A 23,902-nucleotide genomic window follows, 5' to 3' on the forward strand; every position below is an offset into this window, starting at 1 on the left:
ATGTTATTAGGGTTTGTAGAATCTTTCAGGATCAAGTGCCGTGTTCTACTGGAGAAAGTTTTCCTTCCAGACGTTTCGTTCTCAGCTGCGGAGAACATCCTCAGTTGCAGTGCAGCTGCAACGCCACTTGATCCCGAAAGATTCTACAAACCCTAATGATGTTACCAGCCGTGAAAACCTGAAATCTTTGATATTTTATGTTACATCTATATTTTATAGCAGAATTTTTATTCAGCAGCATACTGTTTATATTGTCATCCCTTGTTCTTCTTTCATGTCCCTTGATCCCCAAACCTAAGGAGTTCCTGGTGACTGCATTCCTGGGGGCTTGGCAAGAGTGCTGGTGGCAGGTCCTGGGCCCCACAACTGGGGCCAGATGGTAGTGGGGTCCATGACACTCACCACATAGCACCTCAATGTCATAGCCACCCACCACCATGGTGTGTGTGTGTCACCACCTGCATGATGGCCTCCACTCCAGGTAGACCCTCCTTCACTGCCTGCTCATAGGGGGTACCCACAGCAGTGTTTTCTCAGCCTTGGTCCATTTAGACTGGCAGGGGCCATCACCTCTACTAGATATTGCTGCAGCCATGCCACCCACACACAGGGGAATGCAGAGGTGGACCAAAGCAGTGTGGTAAGACTATGATCCCCCCCTTCCTGCTCTGTTCCCCCCATATTCCCACCATGGCCATCACCCAGCAGGGCGCTGGGGATAAACCCGCAGAGAAACAGGGTGGGTAGTGCTCAAGGGAGGGTCCAGCACCAGCCACATGGAAGAACATGCTATAGACTGGCTGATGCATTGTGAATACTGCCCCCATTTTTCGCAGGGCCTGGCCAGCCACTTTCAGGATGGTGCCTCCTTCTGCCTTTGCCACCCATACTAGGTGTTCCTCACATTCACTTACCAGCATTTTATGTCTGGGTGGCACAGCAATGGTAGAGAAGGCACCATGCCCACTGGTAGCAGGCTCGCATCAGTACCTCATGTCAGTTGGACAGCACCTGCCTCTATTGGTTTGGCCTGAATAGAGCTACCATCTATGCCCTGTTCAAGGAGCGGGGGCCATCACTCTAGGGCCAACCTCCCTCATCCCATGCCATTCCTGTCTTGCAGAAGGTCCTGCTCATCCTGAGGTTCCTTGCCATCATTTCCTTCCCAGAGGTTGTGGCGGAGGGCCTCAAGGTTTCTCAGTCCTTGGTGAGCTGCTCCCTGCACAACTTTCTGGATGCCATGCCCACCGACCTACAGGATCATGTGTGCCTTCTCAAGGAGGCCCCCATCAGGGAGGGTTTTTGGCAATTGCTGGCTTCCCCAACATCATCAGCACTGTGGACAACACCCACATTGCTCCCCGGAGGAGCTGCAGCTTGCAAGTCTACACTTCTACAGCCTCAATCTTCAGGCCTCCTGCAACCACCAGGCAATGTTCCCTCTAAGCCGTGGAGTGCTGTGAGCAAAAAACTACTTCGTGAGCCAAAAGAACTACTACCATTAAAATTATGAGCGAGCCTACATTTTACTATTATGTAAATTCATTTTTTAAAGAAGATTATTACCATAACTTTGTAAAAATCTCAGAATGAATTCTTTTAAACTATATTTTAAGAATGATTTAAACATTACAAGTGAAGACAGAATAAAGTCGAATTTCATTACAGAAAAGGTTTTAAGACTTTTTAAAGATTCAGGGGAATTATAAAGTCAGTTTACAGATACATTACAAGAGAAAAATAACAGTTTCCTCCAGCAGAGTGCCTAGAAATAAAATGTTCATGACAGATTTCAGTTTTGTGGTGGGCAAATGCAGAACCTTTATGGGTGGTTGGTACACAATAAAAACATAATGGATTAATTTGAGAAGACAGTATTATTACCTTTTGTTCTTTAAATAATTCTTCCCTTTGTTGCCTTTATTTTTCAAGGCCGATTTTTCTCTAACAAGCCAAAATAATGAAGAAGCAGGGTTGGGGGAGAAAAATCAAAGTGTGATTGCTTGCAGCCAAGAAGGAACATCTGCACTGAATCTCTACACAGCTACTTTACTAACAAAAACTTGGAGGTATGGAAATAGTATCCAATTTTTTCCTAATCTAAATTCGCTTCTAGGTAAAATTAAAGGTGCTGGTTGTTATCTATGTAGTTGACGATATGTAAAATGAGGACTCATGGATTATGAAGAAGACATCTGCATGTTCACAACTGTTACAATTGTCTGTGTCAAGCCAAACTGGGACTTTCTAGCTATACAAAACCCATTGGTTGTAGCCTGCAGCATACAGCAACCAGATCTTTACCAGTACATTGCAGAATCAAGCAATATTGGGCAATCACCACTTCATGAGCTTAGAAGCCTGGCAGGTTTGTGCGTCTGAACTCCCAGTTAATTAGAAAAGTTAATGGGTTCAAAGACAGCCTTGGCAAAGTTGTTGACCAGCAAATTTAACTTCCTGCAGTGAGTTAAATGAGGGTGAAGAAAGAGAATCCGAAGAACTGCTGCGAAGGCTAGGGAATGACATTACATACATTTCAAGGTTAGGAGCTGTTTATGCTGCTTGCTTTTCTGGCTCTTTGCTTCGGCCTTCCTAGAGGTTGGGGATTAAATTGGCCCCAGCAGCCCCTCCTGCTGACTATGGAAGACACATACAACCTGCTGCAGAGCCATGTAGCCTCTAGCAGTGGCCAAGCTATTTGCCTTTTGTGTGCTGCTCCATAACAATAAATAGTGCCACTCCCCCCACCCAAACATTCAGCTTGCACTGAAGCTCCACTGGTACTCAGCCACAGCACAGCTGCACTGACAGTTGTGAGCTGTGCAGTGGTGCTAGTGTTCTGCACCAGCATAAATGGTCCTTATGCCAGGGTGACCTGGAGTTATGCTGGCGTTCAGGCCAGTTGACTCCTTGAGCTAATTCCATCCCTCTTTAGGATTGTGCTATTTGTCACCTATTTCCAACATCCAATTTTTTGACAATATATGTCTACCAGTCATCTAGTTCTCTTCTTCATATGTGTTACTTTCTATTTTTTTTTACCTTTTGAAAGATTTAAACTAAAGCACAGACACACAAAAATGGTGCAGATGTTGCTGGTGGGGCACCACCTCAGATCATAGTCTGGCAGACCTCTGGACCTGCAGTCATGACTGTAGAGGCAGAGCTTTTATGCTTTTAGCTTGTATTTTAGCTGTTTATATTGTATTTTTAATCTTGTTTTTATTGTCTAATTTTTGATGGAACCCACCCTGAGCCTGCTTTGTGGGAAGGGGGGATATAAATTTAATAAAACAAAGGAAAGGAAAGGTCTCCTGTGCAAGCTGGGTGCTCATTTTACCGACCTCGGAAGAATGGAAGGTTGAGTCAACCTCGAGCTGGCTACCTGAAAACCCAGCTTCCACCGGGGATCGAACTCAGGTCGTGAGCAGAGCTTAGGACTGCAGTACTGCAGCTTTAACACTCTGCGCCATGGGGCTCTTGTAATAGATCAAATAACCAAGCAAATGAATAAATGATGTGACCCAGTTGTGATCACAACCGGCAAGCTGTGGGAAGGAAATTTACTAGGGTTGTGGGTATTGGATGAACATAAGATCCATTACCACTGGAAGGCATGTGATACCTTATTACAGAGGATAGGTAAATATCAGGCAGCAGATCAAAGAATTATTATTTTCTTCTTCCCAATGACCTAGAATTAGGACTAACTGAAGCCATACTGGTAAACTATGGATCATATGGGTCTTCTGTACATTATAGGAAACAAGTAGTAATGTAAGATTCAGCAAAAGGACCTAGACTTATGTACTGTTCATCTCCTATTCAATATTTCATGCATCAGAGGAAGAGGCAAACCTTACATTGGAAATGTGGATGCCATATGCTTTTCCATATTGGCTGCATTTTCTGTTTAAGCCTTCACCTTGCTGTCGTTGCAAGCACTGTTGTTTCATTGTGTGTGTGTTATTTTAGCAGTGGTTTATTTGCAAAAGATCATATTTCACATTGAGTTAAAAAGGTAAAGGTAGTCCCCTGTGCAAGCACCAGTCATTTCTGACTCTGGGGTGACATTGCATCACAATGTTTTCATGGCAGACTTTTTATGGGGTAGTTTGCCATTGCCTTTCCCAGTCATCTACACTTTACCCCCAGCAAGCTGGGTACTCATTTTACTGACCTCGGAAGAATGGAAGGCTGAGTCAACCTTGAGCCAACTACCTGAACCCAGCTTCCTTCGGTATCGAACTCAGGTCGTGAGGAGAGCTTGGACTGCAATACTGCAGCTTACCACTCTGCACCACAGAGCTCATCACATTGAGTTAGATTTGTCTATAATTTCTTCAGTAGATTGTGGCAGCCATGTTGGCTCCAAAGTCTATAAAATACAAAATAGGTAAAAGAATATACTCAATGGGACTAATTTCCTGATGAAAAATTCTGTGAAGCTCTAAAGATTGTGCATGGGCATATTGGCATGGGCATATTGTTCTGAGTACAGTAATGTTTCGTGTAGTTTCTATTTTTTTAAATATCTGCCTGGCCAGTGAAGGAAAGCAGAACACTCCTGATCCCATTGCTTTGTACAAGTTATTATTTTAAAATGAAAAGACAAAGCCTCAACCTTTTCATGGCTTCCTTGGTAGAATGTGTTGGGAAGCCACAACTGAAAGGAAGAGCACTGAGTCAAACATTCAATTTATGGTCCAGGTGAGCAGGTGTGTTGATATGAAGCAGCAGAACAAAGTTTGAGTCCAGTGGCACCTTTAAGACCAACAAATTAAAGCTTTTGTGAGCATCCACAAAGTATCTGAAGAAGTGTGCACACACACAAAAGTTTATACCTAGTTTAAAATTTTGTTGGTCTTAAAGGTGCCACTGGACTCAAACTTCTACTCCATTTTTGAAAATTCTAGATGTCGTAGTCAGATTATAGCAGGCCGTAGAAATGTTGGAAGACTACATCATTATAAAAGTATCAAAACAATTAAAAATTTTTTAAAACAAGCATTCTTCTCAATATTTCAAAAGAATCAAGGATGCAAGTGAATGGACAGGATGGGGAATTTCCAGAAATGACTACAGGCCTAGCACAAAGAAACAATATTATACAATAACGGTTATGCAGTCCAGCAGCTAAACAGGAAGATAAAAGCAAGATGTACTGGGGTGTGTGTAGTGAAGTACAGGACTTCAGACAATTTGTATCTTCCTTCAAAAGTTAAGTGAAAGGAGAACATGACACAGGCAACTTTTAGCTACCAGTTAACAGCTGTTCTAGAATCTGTATAATCTACCTAGGACAAATCTGGTGCCTGGTTCGTTTTGCAGAACACACCACAGGATATGGTTTGCTCTCTCCGTTGAAGGAAAAGTTTGTGGGTTTGCAATGTAACCTATGTATGTGATTTCTAAAATCAAGATAGTAACAACAGTGAAAGGAGGGATTGTTTAGCAAATAGCCAGTTCGTGGTCATTTGGGTTTTTTTAAATAATGGAGAGGTGGGACGAGCTATCTGGAAATAAGTTTCTCAGCTGACAGGGAGGGCGGTACTTAACGTGACAGCATGGCTTTTTTGTAATACAGTATGCAGGGTGGCCCTGTGCTTAATTGCAGAGTTGTACGGGCTGTCATTTGGTGAAAGAAGCAAGCACCATTTCGCAACGCAAGGACCGGAAGATACTTTATGCGCATATTTTACCTGGCATGATTTAGCTACGCAAAGCGAGGAGGCACCGCTCCACATAATGAAGGGGCGTGGCTACGGAAGCCAACGCGACGGACTTTGGGAGTGGGCAGAGCCAGCTTCGCGAGTGGACGCTTGTCTCTCTAGTGGGCGTGGCTTCCCGGCACCTTGTAAACAGGGGGCGTGGCTGCGCCGCGATTGGCTAGTGCCGCTCTGGCGGAAACGGCGGTGGCCGCGGGGCCGGTGTCAGGTGATCCAAGCTTGAGCAGCGCTGAGCCGGAGTGTGTGGGGCCCGTGTCTGTGCACCAGTGCCCGGCTTAGACCGCTGTCCCGGCCCGGCTCAGCTCATGGACGAGACGAGTCCCTTGGTGTCTCCTGAGCGTGGCCCAGCCCCGGGGTATGGGCTGCCTGGGGGAGCCGTAAGGTCCCCTTCCTGCTCCGCCGCCCCCAGCGTTCCTTCCGGACCTTGCCCCTGTCCCTCCCCGCCGGGGTCTCCCGCAGGTGGCCGCGACCGTGAGCGCCAGCCCTTGCTGGATCGGGGTGGGGGCGCAGAGCGCGGGGCGCGGGGGGTTGCAGGAACTGGCGGGGTGGCCCAGGCTCAGGCTCAAGCTGGGTCGGGGTCCGGGTCAGGGACTGCTGTGACCCGCGGGGAGCGGGAGCCCCGCAACGACTTCCCTGATGACCCGGAATTCGCTGAGGTGGTGCGGCTGGCAGAATTGGCAAGCGAGCGCGGCATCTACCCCGAGCGCATCTCCCAAGGCTCTAGTGGCAGCTATTTCGTCAAGGACCCACAAGGGGTGAGATATCAGGGTTCAGGAGACATATGCAGACCAGGATATGAGGAACAAGAATCCTGAAGATGTGTATGGGAAAGTGTGCATGGCCGGGGCGGGGTGGGGGGGAATAACCTAAAAGAAGGGTGCCTTCACTTTGCCAATGACAGCTCTGCCTTCTATGGGGATGGAGTGTGCATGCATGTATGCAGTGCATCTATGTCCAGCTCTGAAGTACCATGTGTTTGGGAGGGCGGGGGGTGGGGGGAGACTCACTTGCCCATTATCAGATGGAGCCAATCCCTTACCTATCTCTCCTGGTTGGTGTTCCTGTGCATCTTTCTTTTGTGGCCTAGGAGGTAATTTGTTCTTTAGGGTTTGGGGCTTGATCCTCACGGTGCATGATATCTGGATTACCTTAATGGCTTTATATGCTGTATAGGTAAATGCACACTATTATCTGTTCATTAAATAGATGTATCCAACTCATCTGACAGAATCAGCCAGATGCAGGCCTTATTTTCAGACAGGACAGATTGAAATATAATTGTAATGAATGGAGCAAATTGCCAATATTATGGCACAGTTTTCATAAAGCAAATGTAGTAACAGTGAGAAGGTTGCATCAGTGTTTTATGGCATAATTTCGGATTCACTGATAGCCTGTGAACATAATTGCAGGTGGGTAGCTGTGTTAATCTGTAGCTAATGCTGGAGTAATGTTGTTAGTCTTTAAGTGAACTTCTGTGGACACAGGAGTAGTATAAGTTAATTGTATTTGAAGAATAAAATTAGGGGCATATTGAGATGCTTCTGATAGCTGGATGGAAAGTATCTGGAGTGTGTGGAATGACTTGTCCATGATATTGGCATGCATTTGTGCCAGTCCAGTGTCTGTTGTCCTGAATGGGTAGACCCCTCATTTGTGTAGGTAGAAGGGTATCTGGGTTATTACCCAGCCCTGGAATTTGTTCTGGCTTCTTGGACCTCATTATAAGTTTTTCAATGATTGGCTGACTTTCTGGCTATGAATAAGGTAGTAGATTTGTCATTGTATGTTATTGGTTCAGAGTGCTTGGTAAGCTTTTAAGATGCAGGAATGTTCCACAGAGTTTTTACACTGGAAAATAATATGGGTTGGAATTAGATGAGCATAAGGTGATTTGCCAATAATATGTGTTCCTGTTGGAACGTTTGAGATAGTTCCAGGTATAGGATTGTTTTGTAATACTTCTTGAGAGCCTCTTACTTGTGGTGCAAGAAAGCTTACTAACTTGGATGTAATCACACTACAGCTGGACAGGAGTACCTCCACTTTAAGTACTTGCTAGTGCAAGATCTGTTTATTTGTAAGGCAAATAATTCTGAAGGAGGAGGCTATTGGTCAGTGAAAAACAGCTGTTCAACTTCTCTTCCTAGTAACCTACTCTTTTGACATTTTTTTTAAAGTAAAGCTCAGCAGATTTTGCTTTTAGGCCCCAGACTGTCTATGAAAGCTGGCAAGAGCTCAGAAACATGAAGGGGTTGATTTAGGAATGGAAAGTGGAAAGATTTAGGCAGGTCTACTGTGTAGAAGCCTGAGTGTAGTGTAAAGTATTGTTTTCAAATTGCCCCTTGTTGGGAAAAATTTAAGCCAGCCCTGCTGGTTTTGACCCAGCTTTCAAATCTCTCAGTATCATGAACTCCTTTAGTAGTATCCCATGAACAGTGTTTGATGGCTAATAATATACATGTTTGGCATCCAGGTTTTTAGACAGTGGATTAAAAGTTCTACAAAGTGTGGAATATCAACTGCTCTGTTGCTGTTTTAAATGGCAAATGCCATATTTTTTGTTGTAACTCTGTAAATTGCTGTCTGCATTAATGGTGCTACATAGATGTTGTTAAGAATATGATGGGAGAAAATGGGATCGTATGCATCAGATTGGGTTAAACCTTCTAAGTAATAAGCATTCCCAAGCAGGGGAACATGTACTCCAGAGAAACACTATGCTTCATGTCACTAAATGTTCTTAGAAAAAATAGGTTTGCTTCAGGGAAGGCCAATGTGTATGTATTTATTTATGCTTGTGCATGCTCTGGAAAGGGGACCTTTTGTATTACCATGTGCCCTAGTTTTAAGATTCTGGCCCATACTGTTTTTATTTATCACACATACATGTTTTTTTATGCCATGTGTCCTCAGAACTGTTTACAAAAGATAAAAAATGTGGTACTGGATTCTGTGCTCTTGACTTTGCCTTATGGAGCTTATACCTCTGCCTGCAGGGACTTGGGAACCTAATTTTGTGCTGGGTTCAACTTGGTGAATAAGGGACTTTTGAATAACTAATCAAACTGCAAATGGTTTACTGGAGTGGCATGTGTCATGGATCCAGTCAGCTGCCATGCATTCTCCAGACCTGTCCTGTGTGAGAGCTGATTGTGCTGATGGTGCACATGTCTTGTGGCTCTCCTTGTGACCCACCATAACTAACCAGACTAAGTTTCACTTCCTGCTTCTCTGTCTCCAGTGTTAACTGTATGAAGCCATCTCACCCACATGCCTTGCCATTTCTTGCTGTTAGCAGTCCGGCCAGATTTTTCCCCTGGTTCTAGCTCTGAATTCTCTTCCCTTTTTGGTTGGTTCAGGAGAACTGCTGCTAGGATGAATCAGACTGACCTTTGCACTGCTGCTTTAGGCAGGCAGAAAGCAGATGAATTGTTGCAGCATCATTTCTTCCAATTTTGTTGATTACTAGAGAGGAGCAATTGTAGTTGGTGTTCAGCAGTAAGGATAAGACTTCTGGGATGATTGCCCGCTCCTGGACCTTGTCTGTCTACATGTACATAGAGATGATAGGACAGTGTGTGTGGGAGAATTAACTAGCTTTCTGGGAAGTGGACTGTGTTTGTTTGCTGGGAGTGTTATAATCTATGCTATTGACCCTGCATTCTTTCTCCTAACGGTAACACAATCTCTTTGCGTGCTGTGCACCATGCATTAAATTAAGAGTTATCTTGTGTACGTACTTGGCAGGTGTGTGTATCAAATGTATAGGTGAAAGATCTTTCCTAAGCAGTACTTGCTGTTGTCAGGGCAGAAGGCAGTATATTTCTCTCTGACAGTCTGAGGGATCAGGAAGTACAAGGGAAAATGTCAGGTAGTTGCCATTGTGTATCTCATCTAAGTTTACAGGGAGACTGAATAATATTCTCTTTTCAAGAATGAGGTTGGCCTGTTACTGGTGACATTTTGCAGAATTAGGCGGCCTGGCTAAGGGACAAACCTCTGTGGAAACTTGGATGTTCTCATCATAACAAATAGTTACCATTTTTTCCTCCCAACTATTTGCTATGATTCTGAATTCTACTTGGTGTTTTTAGAATTCTGTGCAAAAATACTATTATTTTGCCACCATCTAATTTGTGTTATGTTTCTGGAATAAATCGCGCAGACTTGCATTCTCGCATCTTTGCTCAGGTGAAGAATTTTCAGACCTGTTCACAAAATAGGAATAGATGGCAGCAATTCCTGCTTCAACATAAGGAGTAGTAAGTGTTGAGAAGCTTTGGGGATGGGGGTTGGATTTGTGCTGACTGAAGAAGCCCTGCCCACTTAGCATTCCTATGCTGATTTTCAGAGCTTTGACAGAAATATCTATGCATTTTCCATGGTTTGGTGTGTAATCATGAGGTCTATAATGCTCTTTCATGAAACAAAGGCTCAAATCTCACAGTAGATGTCATGGCTGCCTCATGTGATGCAGCTTTAGCTATACTGAATGCTGGATCTGCTGGTAATGTTGCCTCAAACTGAGATGAGGCTATAGTATGTACAGTGTGATGCTTTTAGATAAGCAGCAATGAGATTAAATAGTCCTCCATCCAGTCTTTCCCCCTTCCTCTCCAGTTCATGAGAAGCCCTGGAAACAGTGTTGTTGAGGTAGATTTGCCAACCTCCAGGTGGGTAGAAGAGAAGAAATACCATGAATTAATAACTAAAAACCATTATGATGTACTATTTCAAATATAACCCATATTAATGTCAATATTCATTCCAAAATATATAAAAAGTCTGCAGAGTTCATTCCTACTCATATTCATTCACATAGTTCCAAAATCTCATACCCATTAGATGTCCCAACAAGTTCTGAAATATTTAAAGTGCTAGTACCAGTCTTTTCAAGATTAAAGTGCAGCCAGCTTCTTTTTTTGTATTTTTTTTTTGTGTATGTGTACCTGGAACTCCTGTCGACCTCTAGTGACTGCCCCCTACTGGGGGCCTGGAAGATATTAAGGGAGGTGGCTGAATAAGCCTGCTTCCACCTCTTGACTGGGTATTTCAAGGACAGTCTCCCATCAACCATTTATTTTGGAATAAAATATTGACACATTAATATTGGTTATAAATATTAATTGAAATTGTACATCATAATGGTTGTTGGTTATTAACTCACAGTGTTTCTTTTGTTCTATCTTATTTCCGTGAATCTTTTGTTGTTGTTGTTGAACCGCCTGGAGATCTCCTGAGATTACAACTGATCTGCAGACTCAAGTGACAAGTTCTCCTGGAGACAGTGGGTTCTTTGGAGGGTGGACTTTGTGGTGTTATACCCCACAGAGGGGGTGTATGTGATGTTACACCTCTCCCCAGGCTCCACCCTCAAATCTCCCAGAACCTCCCAAACTGAAGTTAGCAACCCTAAGCTGAGGCTGTCAGGTTGATATGGTCAAGTACCGTGCGGTGGCCCTGACCTGACACAAACTATCATGATCTTGTCAGACCTTGGAAGCTAATCAGAGCTGGCCCTGGTTAGTACTTGTATGGGAAACCACCAAGGAACTCCAGAGTTGCTACTCACAGGCAATGGCAAACCACCTCTGAATGCCTCTTGCCTTGAAAACCCTATAGGATTGCCATAAATCGGCTGTGACTTGACTTGATGGCATATTACACATGTACTGTGTGGGGAGAGGCTGGGGCATATAGTATGTTAGGTTTAGAATGTGGCATCAATCATATTTCTCAGCTGCAAATATGATTGATAATTTTGTGAGATTAGGAACTTTCAATAGACCTTTTATGAGCTTTGAAGTGATTCTTGCAGAAGTCTCTTCATCTATTAAAGGTCTTTTGATTAAACTTTACAAAATTTTGATGAGTTTTGACTCCTCTCCATTACACTATCAAAGAGCTTGGGAAGAAGACTTTAATAAGACCATTTCTCCTACTTGGTTAAAAATCTGGAACTCTAAAGTTCTTCTGTTTTCAATATTAGAATGCAAATGTTTAAGATCATGTCCCGCTGGAACTATACCCCCAGGAAATTAAATCAGATCAGTTCTAGTCTCAGTTCACTTTGTTGGAAAAATTGTGGCCTGGTAGGCACTTATTTGCACTGTTGGTGGGAATGCCCCCTTATTCAGCAATTCTGGCTTGATGTTTTGATACAAATTTCACTAATTACATCCCAGGCTTTACAATTGTCACCTGACCTTCTGTTATTAGATCTTTGGGAAGAGTCTACCTCAAACTTTCTTCACAAAAACCTTATTCATATTCTGTTAGCTACCGCACACCTTACAATTGCGTCAGTATGGAAATCTCCATCGCCTCCGAGTCGACAGACCTGGCTCGATAAAATCTGGGATCAATTTGTTATGCAAAAAAATCTCAACAGTTGTGGTCCCTATTCATTCTGGTTATAGTACATTTGTTTCTACTTGGGCTCCAGTTTTAGACTTTATGTCCAGAAATGATTTTCTTCCATCAAACTGTTCATAACGTTCTTGGTTATATTTTTAATATTTTTTTGGGGGGGGAGTGTCATCTGGATCTCCCACTACTGTGTATTTAGTCTTTTTATTTTATTTTACTTTAGATATATTTGTATTCTTATGATGCCTCATATAGGAGATGGCAAATTTTCATAGGCTGATATATTGTTACTCGCATCAATAGTCCTCTCATTTTCACTGAAGGTTTTATTGTTTGTACACTTGTTTATTTGCTACCTATATACTTATCTTATGGAGCTTGCTGTATTGTGTTCTTCCTCTCTATTTTTGTTATGTTGATATTTGCTTAAATAAAACATTTTTAATTTTTAAAAGAATGTGGCATGAGTGGGAGGGTCAAATCTTCCTGTACATAAGAATAAAAATTCCCTACTTTCCTATGTTTTCACTTGCTTGGCTTGTGACTGAGCAGCATACTGCTTAGAGTCCTCCTGATGTAAGAGTCAGGCAGATTCTAGTTTGTCACTGATGTAGAGAAAGGCAGGGTGATCTTTTCCTGAGATTGAAGAATGAGATTAATCATTTTTGGGGGGTGAGGGGAACCCTTTTTGTTTAGGTATTTTTAACTTTATTAGAACAAGGAAAACATTTATAAGCAGGCTTGATATATGTGCTAATTATAAAGCAAATAAGTTGAAATTATGAAATTAATGTTAACTGTTAACAATGTTAGGTAAGTTACTGCTATCATGAGCAGTTTTGCTGAATCGTTTTTCTCTTTGGTTTTTATCATGGAACACCAGGGTTGCAAATTAATATTGGTAAAAATGAAATTAAAACAGAAATAAAGCCACATAACACACAACTACTAAAAAGCAAAGTCACCATTTAAAGACAGCCATGCTAATAAGTAACACTTTAATTAATGCAATTAAATTGCTTTCTATAACATGAATTCCTAGCTTCATGGAATGTTTGCAATAAATTGACCTAACCCAGTGGTCAGGGCACATAGTTCATATGGTATTGCTCACTATTTTCCTCAAATCAAGATGATTACTGGAAAATGGACAGTTAAGGCAGTAAGAGTGCTTGAAGATCCCCATGTGTAGGACTCGAGCAAAAGTCTTCGTGAGACCTTGCAAAAGTTGTAACTGTTCTGCACTTTGCATTCTGGATGACCATTTGCTGAATGTGTTACTGTTCTGCTGTTGGGAGGAATTCAGATATTGTTCGGGCCTTTTCTGATAGCTGTCCACACTTTTCTTAAGAAGTCTATCTGAACTGCAGACAACTGCTCTGCTGCTCAACATTCTGAGATTCTCAAGAATGGCATTAGGAACATTATTTTATGGACATCTGTATTGCTTGATCATTATGCAGAAAAGGGTTCAGAAGGTTCTTCTAAGAAGTTATCAGTATACCTCTCATATTGGTAGGGGATGTCATAATTGTGGTAGGTTATGGCAGAAGAAGATGATGATGATGATATTGGATTTATATCCCACCCTTCACTCTGAACCTCAGAGCCATCACAATCTCCTTTACCCCCCCCCCCCCAAACATGCAACAAACTCCCTGTGAGGTAGGTGGGGCTGAGAGTGGAAGCTGCCCTTTCAAGTACAACTCCTACGAGAGCTATGGCTGACCCAAGGCCATTCCAGCAGCTGCAGGTAGAGGAGTGAGGAATCAAATCTGGTTCTCCCAGATAAGAGTCCATGCACTTAACCACTACAACAAACTGGCGGGAATGACTGCAGTCACTTTCATCTGTTTGGGGTTGCATATGGCACAGTTGTATCCTTTTTCAGGGGTGTGGGGATTAGACTGGCAGGAAACTCTTCAAAGGAGAGGTTGATAATTGAGCAATAGTCAGGAATAGCTAGGGTCAACAAGCTTTTGTTTCTGGGCAAGTTTACTTCCTGGTGAGGGTCATATGTACACATATGTACATGAGGTGATATATGTATGCTAGGGCTACTGGGATTATACTGATCTGTAATGTAAATTGCTGAGAAATGTCTCCGTTGTACTCATGCTTCTGATGTTTCAGCTCACCCTGAGGGTGCCAGGATTCTTAGGGTGTGCATGAGGTAGGAAAGCCTGTACTCTAAAGTTGTTCTGACTGTAGAAAATTCACACACTTCCAGGCCTTGCCTGTAGGGACACTCTTAGCCCCTCTTGTTTCAATTCAGGAGGGTGAAGCCCAGACTAGGCTTGGTAATGACAGTGACTATGGGGCAAGCCTCTCTGTACTGTGTGTGTATACATGTTTGGTGTGGAGAGCCAGTTTGGTGTAGTGGTTAAGTGCGCGGACTCTTATCTGGGAGAACCAGGTTTGATTCCCCACTCCTCCATTTGCACCTGCTGGCATGGCCTTGGGTCAGCCATAGCTCTGGCAGAGGTTGTCCTTGAAAGGGCAGCTGCTGTGAGAGCCCTCTCCAGCCCCATCCACCTCACAGGGTGTCTGTTGTGGGCGAGGAAGGTAAAGGAGATTGTGAGCTGCTCTGAGACTTCGGAGTGGAGGGCGGGATATAAATCCAATAACTTCTTCTTCTTCTTACACACAAGTGGAATGCCAAGGTTCTGGGCAAGAGAGGATTTTCCCCTTCAGCAGCAGATCCTGAATGATTTTCTTCCTATCAGCAGATGTTTTGCATTGCATATACCAGATTACAATTCCAGTTTAGAAAGATGAAGAATGTTGGATCTTCTTGCCAGCCCCCACGCCCAATCTTCTTTGCAGATGGCACAGTTGTATCACAGACTGCAGATGGCACAGTTGTATCCTTTTTTAGGGGTGTGGGAATTAGACTGGCAGGAAACTCTTCAAAGGAGAGGTGGATAACTGAGAGAGCCAGTTTGGTGTAGTGGTTAAGTGCGCAGGCTCTTATCTGGGAGAACTGGGTTTGATTCCCCACTCCTCCACTTGCACCTGCTGGAATGGTCTTGGGTCAGCCATATTTATCACAGAGGTTGTCCTTGAAAGGGTAGCTGCTGTGAGAGCCCTCTCAGCCCCACCCACCTCACAGGGTGTCTGTTGTGGGGGAAGAAGATGTAGGAGATTGTAAGCCGTTCCGAGTCTCTGATTCAGAGAGAAGGGCGAGGTATAAATCTGCAGTTCTTCTTCTTATTATTATTTGTTGTCTGGTTTTAGGGAGATAGTTTTGTTATAGTCTTTATTAATGCCAGTGTTAGATCAGGGTGCCAGTTTGCAGTTCCTTTTGCACCCAGCAAGTTGCACATATGTGTGAAGCTTCTGTGTGCTCATTTGCTGAACAGATGGTTTCCAGGGGTTGAGAGAACTCAAGAAGTAGAGTAAACTGGAGAGCCAGTTTGGTGTAGTGGTTAAGTGTGTGGACTCTTATCTGGGAGAACCGGGTTTGATTCCCCACTCCTCCACTTGCACCTGCTGAGATGGCCTTGGGTCAGCCATAGCTCTGGCAGAGGTTGTCCTTGAAAGGGCAGCTGCTGTGAGAGCCCTCTCCAGCCCCACCCACCTCACAGGGTGTCTGTTGTGGGGGAGGAAGGTAAAGGAGATTGTGAGCCACTCTGAGACTCTTCGGAGTGGAGGGCGGGATAGAAATCCAATATCTTCTTCTTCTTCTTCTAAATTGGGGATTGTTGTTGGTTAGTGACACTTCCTAACATTTCTCCCAACTAAGGAAGTGAAGTTTGGGAGATGGATATAGTTGTCCTGCTTGGCTACAGGTGTTGGCCATTTTGCACCTGGACTGATGCTTCACTTTAAGAGCTTAATTTGCTGTGTAACAGAAGCTCTTCTGTGGCTCTTAGGGGTACCCGGGCCCTTGTGATGTATGAATATATTGTAAGAAGGAGTGTTCTTGCCATAATGTGACCATTTGGATTTGTACGCTTATACTTGGCTTGCCTGGTTTATATTAACTCATCCTTCCCATTTGTTTCTCTCTCCCACTCCAGAAAATCATTGGTGTGTTCAAACCCAAGAATGAAGAGCCTTATGGGCAGCTGAACCCAAAGTGGACCAAATGGCTACAGAAACTGTGCTGCCCTTGCTGTTTTGGGAGAGACTGCCTTGTCCTCAACCAGGGATATCTATCTGAGGCTGGTGCTAGTCTTGTGGACCAGAAGCTGGAACTGAACATTGTTCCCCGTACAAAGGCAAGTCAGTGATATAATCATAGAGTTGGAAGGGACCTCCAGGGTCATCTAGTCCGACCCCCTGCACAATGCAGGAAACTCACATATACCTCCCCCCAAACTCACAGGATCTTCATTGCTGTCAGATGGCCCTCTAGTCTCTGTTTAAAAACCTCCAAGGAAGGAGAGAAAAGAGAAAGAAGGCCTAGGTAGATGCTGTTTTGCTGTCTGTGCTCTCCAGTGTGTCCAGAGCCAGTTTGGTGTAGTGGTTAAGTGTGCGGACTCTTATCTAGGAGAATTGGGTTTGATTCCCCACTCCTCCACTTACACTTGCTGGAATGGCCTTAGGTTAGCCATAGTTCTGGCAGAGGTTGTCCTTGAAAGAGCAGCTGCTGTGAGAGCCCTCTCAGCTCCACCCACCTCACAGGCTGTCTGTTGTGAGGAGAGAATATGGGAGATTGTAAGCTGCTCTGAGTCTCTGACTCAGAGAGAAGGACGGGGTATAAATCTGCAATTCTTCTTCTCATTCCCAGACTATAGAATCCTGCCTTCTGTATGGCCCTTTAAATATAACTCCCATTTCTGTTTCATAACCTCTATGTCAGGGGTGTTGAACTCATTTGTTATGAAGGCCGGATCTGACATAAATGAAACCTTGTCAGGCCAGGTCATGTGTGATTTATATATATAAATTTTAAAACATGCCTAAAACAACGTTGGTCTTAAAGGTGCATTTTTTGTATTTCCCCCATGAGATCCAGGGAACTGGGCAAAGGAAACTCTGGTTCTTTCCTTCCTTCCCCAGGGGACCAGGAAGGGGAGGAGCCTCAGCCAATAGAAGGAAGAGCTCTGCTGTGTGATTGAGAGAGCCTGGCAAAGCAAGTTCTGCCTCCCCCCCTTCCTCGCAAAGGGAGGAGCCTCAGCCAATGGAGAAAATAGAGGTTTTGCTCTGTAGCTCCTGTGCGATTGAGCAAGCCTGGCAAAGCAAGCTGTCATGCAGAAGGAAGCAAGATAGAGGAGAAGGAAGCAGATGACAACCAGTTGCTCATGGGCCTGATAGGAGCCCTCCAGGGGGCTGATTCAACCTCCGGGCCACATGTTTGACACCCCTGCTCTATATGCTCCTATTAGTTCTACTGGTTTTCTCAGTTCCAGTCTATGGACATATCCTGGGACTGAGATTTGGTTGGAAGTGGGAAGAATGCATAAGTCAAAATCATATGAGATGTAAATCAAGAATAATTATGCCATTATTTTGAAAAGTCTAAATTCTGTGTTTAGATTATGCATATTACTATAGTATGTGGCTATGCTGACTTTTTCACTTCCTTGCTCAATATGCAGACTTGATTCCTAATTTTGAGTTCTTTGCAGAACTTTTGGGTTAGGAAGGGCATGTAGTAGCAGAGGTAGGAATTGTAGAATATGACTAGAACTGGTAAAGAAGAGCTTGTCCTTGGATGCTGGAGATCTTTGCAAACACTGCCTGCTTCTTTTTACACAGCTGTCAGAACAGGGATTGTCTTCAGTATTTAGCAATTTCAGCATATGTAAATTTCATTCCAGATCCCAAAGTCTCTGGCACTTGTTTTAAAGGCAAAATATATGAGGATGTGTGCAACTTTGTCTATAGACTTATGTGTGTGTATGTATATATGTGTGTGTGTGTGTGTGTATTAGACTGTTTACAAATAATTCTTCCTTATGCCCACAGGTGGTATACTTGGCTAGTGAAACATTCAATTACAGCGCCATTGATCGAGTGAAGTCCCGGGGCAAACGCCTGGCTCTGGAGAAAGTGCCAAAAGTTGGACAGAGATTTCACCGAATTGGTCTTCCTCCAAAGGTAGAAGACATTTAAAGGATTGGGGGAGAGTGTTAGTAGCAGTATGGCACACCTTGTTCCCCTTAACCCACTTGCTTTTGTACTCTTAGGTGGGCTCTTTCCAGCTGTTTGTGGAATGTTACAAAGATGCAGATTACTGGCTGCGGCGCTTTGAGGCTGAGCCACTCCCAGAGAATACTAACCGCCAACTGCTGCTGCAATTTGAGAGGCTGGTGGTGCTGGACTATATAATTCGCAATACTGGTAGGTTTTGTTCCTGGCCTTTGGTTGGTGATGCTAACTATGATGGAGGGAGGGTGGAGAGCAATCACTAGTACCAAGAACACTGGAAGGGGCTGTGACTTAGTTTTAGGGCATTTGCTGTACATGCAGAAGGCCCCAGCATCTCCAATTATAGAAAAATCAGGTGGTAGGTGATGGTGAATGCTGAGACTCTGGAGAGTTGCTGTGAGCCAAAGTAGACATTTCTAACCTCAATGAACCAATGGTCTGATTCAGTCTATGGCAGCCTCATGTGTTCACTTTGACTTGTGGGGAGAGGAGTGCCTTCTGAACTGTACGTTGCTCTGCCAAATACATACTTTCCTTGGGGTGCCAGTTGATAAACCTCTTTCCCTTCCTGGTGACACTCCTAAATCATCAGCTCTGTGATGGGAAGTCTGTTCCTGAATTCAGCTTGCAGGTAATTGGCTGTAGGGGCTGCTGTTCAGATTTTCTTCTCTCTCCCCTCCAACAGTTCATATCCATATGCAATTACTAGGCTTGGGAGTCCTTGACAAATTGGGAGCCCTTTCCAGCTCGAAGGCTGGACTATTTTCCAAATGTAGGGTTCACCAAGCCTAGAACTTGGCATGAAGGAAGGATGGCAGAGATTCACTCTTGTGTTCTCATGTATGCTTCCTGAGCCTTCTTGAAGCCTGGGAGTCACTTAAGTTGGAGGAAGGCATCAAAGCTCAATGGAGTGCTAGGACAGATTAAAGCAAAAAACCAATTGTCCTTCAATAAATACACAAAAAACAATACAGATAAAAGTAAGGAAGCTATAACAAAACAGACCAAATGTGTTTCATATATAACTGAGAGATCAAGAGTATTTATTAAATAACATGTTTTGATTTATTGTTTGCTGTGTTGGTTGTAGATTCCCCACCTTTTTTTTTTGTGGTCTCCTTTGATAGGATACATGTCATTATATATAACAAAATAGAAGCTATAATGTCCAGGCTGAGAGCTGATGGGCTCCTCCTTTCAGTTACTGAGGGAGAGTAATTGCAGAAAGCCCTGTCACCTGTCAGGTCACACACTCCAGCATAATTCCCTCACCCCACTCTTGCTATGGTACTGGGCTGACTCAGTACTTCTCTGGCTTTCATTAGCACATTTTTGTTCTCCCATAGACCGGGGTAATGACAACTGGCTGATCAAGTATGATTGCCCCTTGGATAGCACAAGCATGCGGGTAAGTGGGGCAAAGAGCCCCTTGATGCTCTGGTAAGATGAAATGGGACCTGTTTGTTTAAAATACTTATACCTGCATGTCTTAACAAAATTGTAACCAAGACAGCTCATAATATTTTAAATATGACATAGCCAATTAAAATCTTTCAAACAGCAGCCTCTAAAAATGACTTCGACCTAATATATATGCTAATAGAAGAGCCTACCCAAGAGATGATGTCCAGTAGTAAAACAGCTGAAACTAAAGAAGTCAGCATTACAGATCTGCAGAGCTATAATAAAGTCATAAGTAAACAGGTGGGACGGTCAAAAGCCAGAGTAGATGATCTGAAATGCTTTGAAAAAAATGTCTTAAAAGATGTGAACTTAGTCCCAGATGATTCTGTATAGTGAGTGAGTTCCACAGTGCAAACCTCACTACTAGAGTTGCCAACTGCCTAGAGAAAAAAAAGATAATTCTTGATAGGATCAGGCCTTGAATTCAGCAGGAGCTCACAGGAGCACAGTTCCTGAACCTTTCTGAGGGTTCCTTCTCCTCCTCCTCACCTACCTTGTCCATTGAATAGTAGGTGCAGCTGTATAACAATTCCTGGATTAGGAGAGTGGGCAGTCATCCAGCCACCAGGAGCTTTGCCATGCCCCCAGCAGCCCTCACTAACCCCTGGAGAAGCCTACACCACCCTTTCTCCACTTGTCTGATTTTGGGTGGCAGGTGGCTTGCTGGCCTTTTGACTGGGGTGGGGGGCGACCCTGGAGAACCCCAGGCAGGATCTCTAGCCAGCTCAAACATGCCATGCTTACCTGGGGGTCTTCTTTCCTGCATCAGGTTGCTTTTGGCTGGGGGGGGGGGGTTGGAATATGCTAATGAGTTATGCTAATAAGCTCCACCACCTATTCTTCTACAAAATGACCCCTGGATAGGATGTTATTTATCTGATGTCATGGGAAAAGTCATCTGTTCATTTCCACACATTAAGTTTCTATTAAAGAGAACAGCCCTTGTCTCCAGGCTTGATGTTTGGCTTCTGTTTTGCTTTTGGCAAAACAGAATTGAAGAAGGGCTAGGAATAGGAGTGCCAGCAATCCTGGAGAAAAAAGTCCTCTTCCTTTAATAGAGGGATAATGTGTGGAAATGGACAGCTTAAGCTTTTCATGGCATGAGGTGAATAACATCCCATTAAACTTTCATTAAGGGGGTGGGGTATCTTTTTTCCCTCCAGGTAGTTGCCAGTCCAAGGTAGGACAGAGCTCCTGGTGGGATGGATAATAATTATTGTATTGCCTTTGGTGAGAATAGTTCTGGAACTGTCCCTCCAAGCTAATGTGGGGTGATTGCTGGTGTAGTATCTCTTCCTGGCTCAGTGTTCTTTGCTTTCCCTGCAGGACTCAGAATGGGTAGTGGTGAAGGAGCCAATCATTAAATTGGCTGCCATTGACAATGGCCTGGCTTTTCCCCTCAAGCATCCAGACTCTTGGCGAGCCTGTAAGTACTTCCATATGAGCTCATTAAAAGTGTTTCTGGCTCATAGTGGGTGTTCTTCAAGGTCTCACCACTTACTGTCTCCATTTGGGGTATGTAATGCTCAGGCCTTGAGGGTATAGGACTGATATGTCTTCTGTATGTCAGAGCATGTTAGCCTAGTGACTGGCTTGATTTATCTCTAACTTTGTTTTCTGCCTTTCCTGAAGACCCTTTTTATTGGGCATGGCTACCACAGGCCAAGATGCCCTTCTCGCCGGAGATCAAGGAGTTGATCTTGCCAAAGATTTCTGACCCTAATTTTGTTAAGGATCTGGAAGAAGATCTCTATGAACTTTTCAAGGTAAGCACAGGCTGCTGGGTAAGTAAATGTCTGATTCTACTTCCTTAGCCCACGAGCAGGCTTTTGTGAGGATATTCCAATCCACATACTCCTTCCCATAGAGAGGAAGGGGAGAGGGGTGCAACACCTGCCCTAATTGGGTTTGTTTCTCTCTCTTTTGTAGAAGGATCCTGGTTTTGACAGGGGCCAGTTTCACAAGCAGATTGCTGTCATGCGTGGCCAGGTATGTTACTTGTTTGCTCTGTAACTTGTTACCTGTTCTAGGTGATATTTGGCTGTATTGCACACTGTCCTCAAGCCTGTATTTTCAGCTGGGGCATCAGATATTACTAGTACCATCTTATCCTTTTCTCTTTTCAGATCCTGAACTTGACACAGGCCTTGAAAGATGGGAAGAGCCCACTTCATCTGGTCCAGATGCCCCCTGTCATCGTAGAAACTGCTCGCTCTCACCAGCGCTCGGCCAGCGAGTCATACACGCAAAGCTTCCAGAGCCGCAAGCCTTTCTTTTCTTGGTGGTAGCAGCTGAAACCTTGTTCAATGAGGAACTTATGGGAGAGTGCTGCTTGACAGCGGGCAGTTGATCCTCCAGACCAAGACAGCTGTGCTGTAGCCAGTGGGAGATGTATGCCAGAGCTCCCGTCAGCCCTGACTTGGAACATTCCCAGCAGGAGTGGAGGGGGTCTTTTTTAGACCGATTCCTACTCTCTCCTCACTGTGGGTTGGACATACCTCCTTCCCGGCCTGGGCTTGGCAGCCTCTCTGAGCAGGTGCCTGCATGCAGCACTTTTTGGCTCCTAGGTACTCCCTTCTTAAGTCCTTTGCCTGGGAAAGTTGGAGGCAAGGGGAGCATCTCAGTTGGAGGAAAGTGCTATTGCTCTGTGTGAAGCTGCCAGCCTTGATATTCTTCCCTCTCTTACTGTATCCTCTTGCTTACTCTGCTCAAGAAGGCAGGCACCTCCTGCCCAGTTGGTCTCGCTCTGCTATTCTTGGCCCCCTACAGGTCCTGCTCCTAGTGTTACTTGTATTAGTACTCTTTTGGGGCCATCTGTATGGAACAAGGCTATAACTGGCTGCTACTGGAGGAATTCAGGTTAGGGGGGAGAGAAGGATTGGACCTGTACCTCTTGTGACTGCTAAATGCTTGGGGGCACAGGCTACTGTAAGGGAGCCTGCAGGTGGGACAGCCACCACTGTGCTTTGCTTTCTCCATACAACAAGAGACTCAGTGCTTCACCAGTAGATTTTAATTTAGTTTTAAATAATTTGGTCCATGTGCACACTCTCAAGTGCTCCACTCTGTCCTACAGCAAGTGAGAGGGAGGTTAATCTAATCTTTCATACTCACCAACTTTCATACCCTAAAGTAATTTTAATAGCTAGCTCTTCTCTTTAGACAAGTAGGGTGTTTGTAAGAGAAAGACCAGTTCATTGCCTGAGACTGTTCTTTCAATTCCTATGGGATGGGAAAGAGAAAAATACCTTCCCCAGTCTAGGTTTGAGCGCTGACAATCGTGGGAAAGATGCTCTGCCCCAGGACCAGCAGATAATCTGAGGTTAAGATTACTATCATTTTGAGACTGTGCCAGGTGTATAACTGAATGATATGATGAATGCTGCTTCTCTATAGGCTACTGTGCTAACGCCATGGCAACAGAAACTTCCCATTGGAAACTGTCAATATAAGCATCCTGGCTTCTCCTTGGGTGCTGCTCCCTAAACTGTAGCCCAGGACTGCAAGGAGAGGCCATGTGCCAAGTTGAGCCCAGCTTCCTTCCTCTTCTAAGCAGAGGGTCTGGTACCCCGTAGGTGGGGTCTGCCATTTTCCTCATGGTCCTGGCTGGAGTGTAGGCTTCCTGCCCACTATGCCAGGCTGAAGCTACTGCACTTTGCACTAGGGGATACTTTTCATTCTGTCAGCCTGAACTGAAATGTATCATTCTTATGCACTGTAGAAATGTGTGTAATATATTTAAATCAATGCAAGTATCTTCATAACAGGTCTGCAGTTGCAGCAGTGGTCTCCTGTGTGCATTATGTTAATAGGCATGAATCTCTTTGCTTCCCATTATTTCTCTCCCAGCTGCTAGTCATCATTGTTTCTACCTACAGTACTCACCACCTGCTTCCTATTCAGGTTGAATTCTTCTGTTGTAGCCTATCATATGTCCTTCTGTGGAAAATCTCTCGTCACCTTTGCTGTATATTTTGTCAAGTATGTTAGGGGAATCTGTCCTGTCTTATGGACCTCCTACTACAATGTAAACTGCCTTCTGCTTCTTTCACTGCTATGTAGGTAAATCACACATCAAACTAGTCATTGGTTTAGATAGCCCTGATTGAAAGTCACCCACAGTTCTGGTGCATGCTATCCTGGACCTCATTCCTGCTTTGGCTGGACAGGTCAGCCACGAGATACCACTGCAGCCAACATCTTTCTCTGGCAGAAGAGGTTGGTGCACAAGACTGTTT

The 23,902-nt window shown here is 44.1% G+C and overlaps 1 protein-coding gene across 1 annotated transcript; it reads left to right on the top strand.

Moving 5' to 3' along the window:
* The first annotated feature begins 5,855 nt into the window (after positions 1-5,855).
* On the top strand, positions 5,856-23,444 carry PI4K2A (phosphatidylinositol 4-kinase type 2 alpha). Its single transcript, XM_060241875.1, has 9 exons — positions 5,856-6,484; positions 16,124-16,324; positions 18,018-18,149; positions 18,239-18,392; positions 19,547-19,608; positions 20,991-21,090; positions 21,297-21,430; positions 21,594-21,653; positions 21,791-23,444. Exons 1-9 carry the CDS (start codon positions 6,035-6,037, stop codon positions 21,950-21,952), a joined length of 1,455 nt encoding a protein of 484 aa, XP_060097858.1. The 5' UTR covers positions 5,856-6,034; the 3' UTR covers positions 21,953-23,444.
* Positions 23,445-23,902: the final 458 nt, after the last annotated feature.

Source organism: Heteronotia binoei, chromosome 6, assembly GCF_032191835.1.
Source record: "Heteronotia binoei isolate CCM8104 ecotype False Entrance Well chromosome 6, APGP_CSIRO_Hbin_v1, whole genome shotgun sequence".
Classification (NCBI taxonomy): Eukaryota; Metazoa; Chordata; class Lepidosauria; order Squamata; family Gekkonidae; genus Heteronotia; species Heteronotia binoei.

Coding starts and splice junctions, on each gene's coding strand:
- PI4K2A (XM_060241875.1), top strand. CDS start 6,035: ATGGACGAGACGAGTCCCTTGGTGTCTCCTGAGCGTGGCCCAGCCCCG. Junction 18,150..18,238: donor GAATTGGTCTTCCTCCAAAG/GTAGAAGACATT, acceptor TTGTACTCTTAG/GTGGGCTCTTTCCAGCTGTT. Junction 21,431..21,593: donor ATCTCTATGAACTTTTCAAG/GTAAGCACAGGC, acceptor TCTCTTTTGTAG/AAGGATCCTGGTTTTGACAG.